The 10,726-nt window shown below is 36.3% G+C and overlaps 1 protein-coding gene across 1 annotated transcript; it reads right to left on the bottom strand.

Moving 5' to 3' along the window:
* Positions 1 to 918: 918 nt before the first annotated feature.
* LOC140881487 (molybdate transporter 2) lies at positions 919 to 2,944 on the bottom strand. The gene has a single exon (XM_073286843.1). The coding sequence runs from the start codon at positions 2,685 to 2,687 to the stop codon at positions 1,278 to 1,280; it is 1,410 nt and encodes a 469-aa protein (XP_073142944.1). The 5' UTR covers positions 2,688 to 2,944; the 3' UTR covers positions 919 to 1,277.
* Positions 2,945 to 10,726: the final 7,782 nt, after the last annotated feature.

Here is a 10,726-nt window from a genome sequence, read left to right as displayed (position 1 = left end):
ATGATCAAGCGCTTACTTCTAGGTTAAAAATTATAGTTGTTAACCAAGACACAATTTTATTTCCTTACACTTATAGCTAGATGTGTCAAAATAAGCTAAGCTCATCAGATTGGTCCGCTCCGCCCCCTGTGCCTAATGGTGAGTTGTGGCGGGTTGCGAGTCGGATCGTCAAAACCCGTCAAATTACACGTAAACTCCTCGGATTGGCCCGTCCAAAACCTAAAATAGGTGGGTTGGGTTAGGATGAGTTAGTGTTTTCCAACCCCGCTTAAAAGATGAGCCGAGCCGCCCCACATGCCTAATGATGTTGCCTTGGGTTGTGGGTATGCCCGCCCTGCTAGCCTGTTTTGACACCTCTACTTGTGGCAGCGTAGATGAGTCAGATTGTTCAGCCCATGAGTCCAAAGAGGGGAGTATTTTACTGGTGTCGTCTCATATCCTTTCGAAATGAGTCTTATCTTTTCTCTACTGCGAGCTTTATCCCCAACAGAAACAATATTATCCGTTAGGATATGATATCCCTCTTTTGCGCTCACCTAGCCAGCTAGATCAAACAATGCAAATAGTTTGACGCATTAGAGTTCCCAGAAGGGTCACCCATCTCAATACTAACTCTCACTCATGCACGCTTAACCCAACAAATTGTAAATACCAAAATTTTAGATCAACTATATAAAATCTAATTAACCGAATCTTTCAATCCAAGCACAATCTTAATACGTCTTAAATCACCATGATACAAGATAATTAAAACCCACACATCAAAATCATATTCATGTAAGTAACTGTTGGATAACACAAAAAAGTATTTCTTAGCTCATTCGATGCCAATATACACAATAGTTTTACTCATCTAAGTCGAGTTAGGATGGCAGGGAAAGAATATCATTATCGTAAAAATATTGAATAACATACATCATACAACTTTGCTGTCTTCTAAAACGGATATGTTTATGGTACACATGATTGATCCAAATAACAGAATCAATATAAATTGCAGTAGCTAAAAGCGAATGCTTTTCTCTAACAGCAAGATACATGCTTATTAATGGTTAGCTTTTATCAACTGTCATATAATAAGATACCGGGGATTTCATCTGATTTGGATTCCAAATACTTAAATTCAAATTCATTGATACCAGTTTCTCTTATGGATTAATAAGAGCTTCTTCCTCAGCCGAAGGCTCGGCCTTGGTTGTGTTACAGAAACTAAAACACGAACAATGTCCGATTTGGATTCCAAATACTTGATCCAATTCCATTGATGCCAGTTTCCCTTATGGATTAATAAGAGCTTCTTCCTCACCCGAAGGCTCGCCCCTGGTCGTGTTACAGAAACTAAAACACGAAAAATCCATCTCCCTCAACTTCAAAAGCAAATACAGCACAATGCCACATATAAATCCCAATGCAGCACTAGATCCTGTCATTGACACAGCTGCACAAACTAACATCACAAAAGAATCTTCCTTTGAATTCATATCTCTGGATGCCATAGCCAATTCGATTCCAGCAAATAACAGTAACACCCCCAGAATCCCAATGGGAAATTCACTCAAAATTCTCACAAAAGAATTCCCAAATAACAATCCAAGAATCAGTTTCCCTACACCAAGAAACACTACCGATAGACCACTCCTCCCTCCAAACCTGTACTGCCCTGCCAGCCCTCCAGCACCATGGCAAACCGGCATGGCACCGAACCAGCACCCCACCAAATTCATTATTCCTACACTAATAGAAACCTTTGTTGCTGACAAATCAGTACCAGGAAATAGATCACCAGAGAGTTTGCAAACCGCGATAACCGAGTTTAAAACAGACAGCGGTATTTGAGGCACCGCACCTCGTAAAAAACCAATCTTGAAGTCTTCCCAAGTGATTTTTAGGACATGAAATTTCGAGGGACCAAAAGTTATGTCGCCAAAAATAGAAGGGTCACGAATGAAACACAAAATCAAACCTACCACAAAAACTATCAGTGCAGAAGGTATACTTGTCAAGATTTTAATTCTTCTCTGTACTTTACGCTCTTTGTTTGACAAGGTACTTAAGCTTGTATCGCAGCTGCGGCTGCCACCACCATCTCCCGTGGAGAGAATGAGAAAGAGGAGACAGCACAGGGCCAGAATAAGCCCATCAAGCCCGAGCCAGGAGCGTGGATCGTTGGTTTTTGTGGCGGTGGTTTTGGTAAAATCTTGATTATAACGAATATACTTGATAGCAGAGAAGGCAAAAGAGAGGCCCTGCGAGAGCTGGACACCTCGGACAACGGGAAGGGGAAGATATCGGTAGAGGAAGGACATGAGTCCAGTGACTCCAAGTAGAAGGAGCACGGTGGCAGTGCAGATCCCGGCGGCGGCGATCTGGGTCACCGTTAAATGGGGCAACTCAGTGACGGCTACAGCGGCGATTGATTTCATGGGCTGGACTGGCATGGGGGTGCCAAAAAGGACCCCGGTGGCGATGTTATAAAGGGCGGTGAAGATGAGCGTGGTGGAAAGATCCAAATTTGAGACGAGTGTAAGCGCCAAGACTATCGGAATGTATGTGCCCAGGTCTCCGACGGCGCCACTCAGCTCGGAGAAGATAGAGGTCTTGGGGCGGAGTGAAGCAGCTATGTGGCCGCACCACCCGGATACGCGGCGGTGAAGGAGAGGAGTGGAGGCGGAGGAATCTTCAGCCATTTGTGTGTACTCGAAAACCCAAACTCAATTCCACGAATCAAGAAATGTGTATTTCGTCAAATACTCATCATTTTGCGTGGTGCGGTGCCGCGGAGAATCGGAGGAAATTGTTGGGAAACGGCTCTTCACTGATTGATTGAGCCAAAGAAAATATCTGCAGGGGTAACTCATTATTCACGGCCTGGCTTCTAATTAAGATTCCAATTACATGTGATGTCGATCAATGTTGTTGGCTCAACGTGTGGTTCACTAATTTCTTTTGGGGTGGGTACTTGCACCATATAAAAGGGGTATTATGAGGGGAAGGGGCGATTGGCCCATTTTTATCGTGGACTTCTCCTGAAAATTGTATATGGCTCAATCATGTCCATGAAATCTGCAGAAGGTGTATTATCCCTATGCAGGGGTCAAATTACCCTTTGTTTTGTCTATGCTCCTGAAAATCAATATTGTATCTAAATACTTATCTTTTTTTTTTTCAAGAAAAAACTTGGGCTAATGAAATCGCTTTCTTGTGCAAAATTTTAATGGTCATGAAACTAATAAAAGTTTATAGGTTGATTTATCTTTAAATTTTTAAAAATTTATCTCACACACTCGGGATAATTACATTTTTTGTCTTATAATTTAAATTTTTTTCACCTTTGGTCTTGTTAACGGTATATTTTCATTTTTAGTTTTGTAACTTGCATTTTCTTTTTATTTTTTTATCCTTTTTTTACCAGTTGCCGACATATTCCTTGGAAATTGCTTATGTAGAAGAAACTTGCAATAAAATAAAAAAATATTTGAATAATTCTAAAATTCCACATATAAAATATTTTACATATAATTTTTTTTCAAAATAAATATATTTTAATTCTCATTCCGTTCTGATTAAATTAAAAGAACCTTTTCAAAAATGTTACATTATTAGAATGTCCTCACAGCTCATAAACGTTGACATCACCACTAAAATTAAGAACGATTGTTGCATTTTAAATGCATATAAATCTCAAGTACGAGATTAATGTTTTTAATGAATTAACATATCTTAAAAATTGTATTTTAATGATTACAAAACTCGGTTTATTGTTACTAATCATTTCGACTGAGAAAATACAGGTTAAATATTTTTTTCCAGTTGTGTTCGGAAGTTCCAAACGTCCTCTCAAGAACTTTGCATCCGAAGCTGTTCGGAGGAAACGAAGTGTATACTTCGGAAGTTTCGAAGATACCATCGGTAGTTCCGATCTGCAAGATTAATCAACTGAATGAATTGTGGAAGAAATTGATTCGGAAATGAGTTCGGTAGTTCCAAAGTGGATCGGAGATTTCGAAGTGGTTTACAGCTCAGCAGATTCAAAACTTGAATTTAAGCGGGATATGGAGATCGGTGGATCCGAAGACACGATCAAAGGTTCTGATCGCCAAGCAGCAATCATGGGATTTGATTAATGAAGTCGGTAGTTCCGAAATTGGGTTTAGAATGTCCTAAGGTAGCCGATTTTTCACCACTATATAAAGGCCATTTGGAGGACATTTGAAGACACAACATTTGCTCTCAAGCTTAATTCTCGTTTATCTTTTAATACTTCCTTGTATACACAAAAATATAAGTGTGGTGATCGTGATCGAGATTGTTATATTCTTGAGAATTGTGATTGAGTTGTAAAGTCTATCCTTGGAGCCCTCAAGGCCAAGTAGACGCAGCGAGCGTGTTGTTGTAAAAGCTATCCTTGGAGCCTTCAAGGCCAAGAATAAGTTCTAGTGATACCTCGGTTAATCGATCTTAGCCGAGAAGGGGAGACGTAGACAATTTTTCGTTGAACTTTCATAAACATCTCTACTCCCTTTTACTACTTTATTTTATTTCTATCATTTTATTTAATTAATTGTTATTATATTTTTTATTTCTCAAAAGTCTTCTGCTTGCGTTTCTGAAAAATCATTTATAAAATTGTAATGCCCGAAAATTCGTTACGTAAACCCACATGCATAACTATGAATTTAATGATTTAAAAATAAAGAAAAAGGGTTTAAATGATTTTTATGTGTTATTATGTGAATTATGTGACTTATTTGCATGTTTTAAATTTTACTATAGCATTTAACCCGTCATTATGAAATTTATGAATTTCTTTGAGAAGGTTATTATGCGATCGCATAGACGGGACTGTGGACGAACGTGATAAAAGTTTTTCATCTAGAACTTTGACTAAGGTTTTCAAGAGCCATAAATTATTATTTTAAGATTTTATTTTCAGAAAATAAGATTTTTAATGTATATATGTATATAGAAGTTTTTTTTTCACTAAAATAAGTCATTTTATGAGCTTTTAAGAAACTTTCAAGGCCCCACAATTTATCATTACGAAATTTTTAAAGTTTTAATCTGATAACTAGTGGGTTTAAATGTTTAAAATTTGATTTATTTATTTATTAAGCTCAGCTCATTATACATACAAATATATATTAAGTTCACCACGCAAACGAATAAAAATATTTTCATTTAGTGGTTTTGTAAAAATATTTGTAATTTGATTTTTTTTGTCAACATATTGAAGTTTAACTTCATTTCATTCGATGTGGTTACGAATAAAATGATGATGAATGTCAATATGTTTGGTGCGCGAATGTTGAATAGGATTCTTTGTAAGACATATGGTGCTGGTGTTATCATAGAAAATAGGGATTTTTGAGAAAGAGACGCCATAGTCGAGCAATTGATGCTTCATCCAAAGAATTTGCGCACAGCAACTACCGGCAGCCATATATTCGGCTTCGATCGTTGACAACACAACACAATTTTGCTTCTTTGAAAACCAAGAAACCAAACAATTTCCTAAAAAAAACAGGTTCCACTAGTGCTCTTTTTATCCACCTTATATCCACCAAAGTCGGCATCAAAGTAAGCTTTTAAATCAAAGAAAAAAAATTTGGAATACCACAAGCCGAGATTTGGAATATTTGAAAGATATTTGAAAATGCATTTTAAGGAGAACAAATGTGATTCCTTTGGACATGATTGAAATTTTGCACACAAGCAAACACTAAACATAATGTCCGGTCTACTAGCAGTTGCATAAAGTAAGGAGCCAATCATACTACGAAAAGAAGATTGATCTACTGTTTTACCATTTTCATCTTTGTCGAGTCTAATTGACGTGCTCATTGGTGTGGATGATGATTTTGTGTTCTCCATCCCAAACTTTTTTAGAATCTCCTTGATATATTTTCCTTAGTTTATAAAGAAACCATCCTTGCACTTTTTGATTTGCAATCCGAGGAAATAATTAAGTTTCACCATCATGCTCATTCAAAGTGGTCTGCATAAACTTGGAGAATTCTTGACAAAGAGTTTCGTTAGTAGAACAAAAAATTATATCATCAGCATAAATTTTCACAATCAATAAATCATCTTTAAAATTTTTGGTAAACAAGGTAATAGCAATTTTTTCTCTCGAAAAATCATGCAAAAGAAGAAAAGTAGACAATTTATCATACCAAGCTCTAGGAGCTTGTTTTAAACATTACAATTCTTTGTTTAGTCTATAAACATGATCAGGCAGTAAAGGATCAATAAAGCCATCAGGTTGTTCAATATATACTTCTTCTTTTAATTCACCATTCAAGAAAACACTTTTGACATCCATTTGAAATAACTTAAAATTTCTAGAGCAAGCAAAAGCAAGTAGCATGCGAATGATTCAAGTCTTGCAACAGGAGCATATGTTTCATCATAATCTATGTCTTCTTCTAGACTATATCCTTTTTCTACAAGTCTAGCTTTATTTCTAGTAATTATACCATGCTCATCAATTTTATTCCTAAAAACCCATTTAGTACCAATAATTGATCTATCATGCGGTCTAGGAACAAAAAACCAAATATCATTACGTTTAAACTCATTCAATTCATCTTGCATGACAATTATCCAAGAATCATTTAATAAAGGATCATCAATACACTTAGGTTCAACATGAGAAACAAAAGCAAGATGATTGCAAATATTATTAAGAGATAAACGAGTGATTACTCCCTTCGAAGGACTACCGATGATAAGATCCATAGGGTGATCTTTGTGAAGTGTTTATTCCTTCGGAAGATGAGTTTCCTCAACCATAGTATTTTCATCATTTAGGCTTGAAGAAGCCATATCTTCTTCAAGTAGGTCTACATCATTAATGTTAGTGCAAGAAATAATAGACACCGATTCATCAAAGACTACATGCATAGATTCTTCTACTAATACTGTACGCTTATTAAAAACTCTATAGGCTTTGCTAGAAGTAGAATACCCAAAAAAATAAATTTTTCGGACTTGACATCAAATTTACCAAGATTGTTCTTACCATTGTTATGAATGAAACACTTTGTTCCGAAAGCCCAAAATAATAAATGTTAGGCTTTCTCCCTCTCCATAATTCATATGGAGTTTTCTTGATAATAGACCAAATTGATACACGATTGATGATGTAACAGGCAGTGTTCATTGCTTCAATCCAAAAATATTTTGGTAGAGAGTGCTCAAATATCATCGTCCTCGCAATCTCCACAAATGTCTTATTTTTCCTCTCAACGACCCCATTTTGTTGAGGAGTCCTAGGACAAGAAAAATTGTGACCGATATCTTTTTCTTCACAAAAATTTGTAAAATTCTCATTTTGAAATTCAGTTTTGTGGTCACTAAGGATCTGTTTTATTGAAAGATTTTTCTCATTCTCAACATGTTTGACAAAAGTTTTAAAATAATCAAAGACATTATTTTTGTAGGCTAAAAACAATGTCCACGTGAAACATGAGAAATCATCCACAATAACAAATGCATAAAGCTTTTCTCCTAGACTAGCGTTCCTCGAGGGACCACATAGATCTAGGTGGAGAAGTTCAAGGGGCATAGAAGTAGATACAAAATTTTTGCTTTTAAAAATTTTTTTTGTGTGTTTGCCAAGCTGACACGCATCACGAACAAAATCTAATTTTAAATTGAGTTTTGGCATACCAACTACTAGATCAAGTTTAAAAAAAAATTTAATGGTACTAGGACCAACATGACCTAATCTTCTATGCCAAAGAATGTTGTCATCAACATTCAAGGATACAAGGATTTTTATATGTCAAAAATAAATTATTTAAAGAAACCTTGTAAATATTTTTACTTCTATATCCTTTGAAATTTATGGATTTTTCAGATGTGAGTGATATTGTGCAGTGTTGGGGAGTGAATTTGAATTCACAACCTCTATCGCATAGTTGACTTATGCTTAGTATATTATGCTTAAGTCCTTTCACTAGGAGTACATCATCAATCAAGCAAGATTTAGATATACCTATTGAGCTGATTCCTTCAATTACTCATTTGTTGTTGTCTCCAAAGGTGACAGTTCCCTTCTTCTTTGGTTTGATCGATTGGAGTAGCTCCTTGTTTCCCGTCATATGTCTAGAACATCCACTGTCTAGATACCATATACTAGGAAGAACATTTTTCCTGCTTTCCTGCAAGAATTGATTTTGGTACCCTTTAGTTATTTTGGGTCCACAGTTGTTAGGAAAGAGAAATATAAAATAGATTTATAAGAATTCAGTCTCTCATAGCTACATCATCGACACTTTCCAAGAGTACTCCCAGTAGTAGGTAGGGCCATGGCCTATTTAAAAACCTATTTCCTTAGACAGACCAGCGTTCATCAGGAAGACTAGTCGCAAGTCAAGACAATTTAAACCGGTTTATGATGAACTCCTTAGTAAGTTCTTCTTGCGCCTCTTCTTGGTGCTTATGCTCATCTTTTGTGCTCCAAAATAATGATTTCTTCATTGTACCTACAAATATACCAGGGGAGGTGAGGTGCAGAACAATATGCATGAATGAAAATAAAAGTAAACTTAAATGACACTAACACGGCATGAATACATGCAAAATGGACTCAAAAACTAACAAGGAATAATGCATGAAACACACTTATCAATTCCTCCATACTTAAATCTTGCTCTCTCTCGAGAAAGATAAATGACAAATTTAGGATCAATAGAAAAAATTCGATATTCTCTCCAAAAAATTCACCACATGCACAATAACAAGAATACAATCCTAGAAATTGTATGAAACCAACAAACTTATCAATCACCAAAACCCACGCGAAAGAGATTTAAACAACACAAGTATTTACGTGGTTGGGCAATGAATTTGCCTATATACATGGGAGAGAAACACAACACTTTTTATTAATCACGAACAAGAAGATAAATCCAAGCCCAGAAACAGAGCTTTTACAATTCATATCAGACCAACTCTAATGCTAGATGCAGACTCAATTCAAGACTCAAATTTTTGAATTCTCTCGTCACAATCTGCGCCTCAGTTCTCTCTCCCTGAATTCTCTTTCTTCTTCTCTCTTGAAATCGTTTCTCTAGGTTGAAGAATCAATTTTTTCTGTTATCCTATTACAGCTGCTTCCATTTACTTATATAGTAAAAACCACTGAATTTCTTCTTGGGCCTTTAGGTTGGTAAATTTCTCGGCCTATTCTTCATCATGGTCCAAACCTGATAAGTTCTTTTACGTCTTGAAGCAATTTATCTACCTACACAGTTTGATCTGCTTCGATCTGATTCCTCATCCCAAGCTCCAAAATTTACGAACAATCAATCTGCTAACTGAACTCATCTACCCATAACACTTCGATCTGATCCCAATAATTGATCTGACCCCTGAACTCATCTGATCACTGAGCTCATCTGATCTCTACTATTTGATCTGATCTCTTCTCCATTCCAGTCAAGCTGATAAAAGCACACTTCAACAATATTCACCTTTATTCTTTCAGGTTGACAGCTGCTCTCCATCTAGCCTCATTTGGCTAATTTCCAATCATTGCATTAACTAAGTCCAAACACTTCTTGAATTTAGCATACAACAATGAATTCGTCATAGCATCTGCAGGATTTTTATCTGATGAAATTTTCTCAAGGATCACATCTCCTTTTTCAATGACATCTCTAACGAAATGCATTTTCACATCTATGTGTTTGGATCTTTCATGATAGACTTGGTGTTTTGTCAAGTGTATCGCACTTTGGTTGCCACGGTGTAATACAACTTGTTCTTTCTTCACACCAAGCACTGTTATCATCCCTTTTAGCCACAACCCTTCTTTTATGGCCTTGGTAGCATCTATGAATTCTGCTTCAGTGGTAGAAAGGGAAACCACTGACTATAGATTTGACTTCCAAGTAACTGTTGTGCCATAAAAGGTGAACGCATATCCAGTCAATGGATTCCTCGTGTCTAGGTTCCAAGCAAAATCTGAATCCACATATCCAACCACCGGATCAATTCCATCTTGCTGTTTCTCAAACTTCAACCCAATTCCAGTAGTGTTTATGAGATATCTAAGAATCCATTTAAGAGCTTCCCAATGATATGTACCTGGATTAGCCATAAACCTTGACACAACACCGATTGCATGTTCCAAATCAGGCCTACTACATACCATTCCATATATGAGACTCCCAAGTCCACTAGCATATAGAATACAAGCCATCTTCATCTTGTACTTCTCACTTTCAGGTGAATAACTAGATGATAGCTTCAAATGTTGTCCCAGAGGGGTCAGAACAAACTTTTCTTGATTCATGTTAAACTTAAGAACTACCTTTCTCAAATAGTTCTTCTGACTCAAATGAATCTCCTGCTTTTTCATGTTTCTCATTATGCCCATGCCCAAAATTCTCCTTGCTTCTCCTAAATCTTTCATCTCAAACTCTGATTTGAGCTGTTGTTTCAAGGATGATATCTCTGCCCTACTTTTACTTGCTATCAAAATATCATCAACGTAAATCAGTAGATACAAGATAACCTGATATTCATCCTTCTTCAGATAGACACATCTATCATATTGGCTTCTCACAAAACCAATATCAATCATGAACTCATCAAATCTCCTGTTCCATTGCCTCTTACTCTGCTTAAGCCCATACAAGTATTTTCTTAGTAAGCAAACCTTATTCTGTGTTTTCTGATGTATGAAGCCCTTAAGTTGTTCCATATAGATGGTTTC

Source organism: Henckelia pumila, chromosome 2, assembly GCF_033568475.1.
Source record: "Henckelia pumila isolate YLH828 chromosome 2, ASM3356847v2, whole genome shotgun sequence".
NCBI classification, from domain to species: Eukaryota; Viridiplantae; Streptophyta; class Magnoliopsida; order Lamiales; family Gesneriaceae; genus Henckelia; species Henckelia pumila.
Note: the sequence above shows the minus strand (reverse complement) of the source record. Positions and strands in the feature narration are given on the sequence as shown.

Excerpts from the sequence above, each read along its gene's own strand:
- LOC140881487 (XM_073286843.1), bottom strand. The coding sequence starts at position 2,687 with ATGGCTGAAGATTCCTCCGCCTCCACTCCTCTCCTTCACCGCCGCGTA.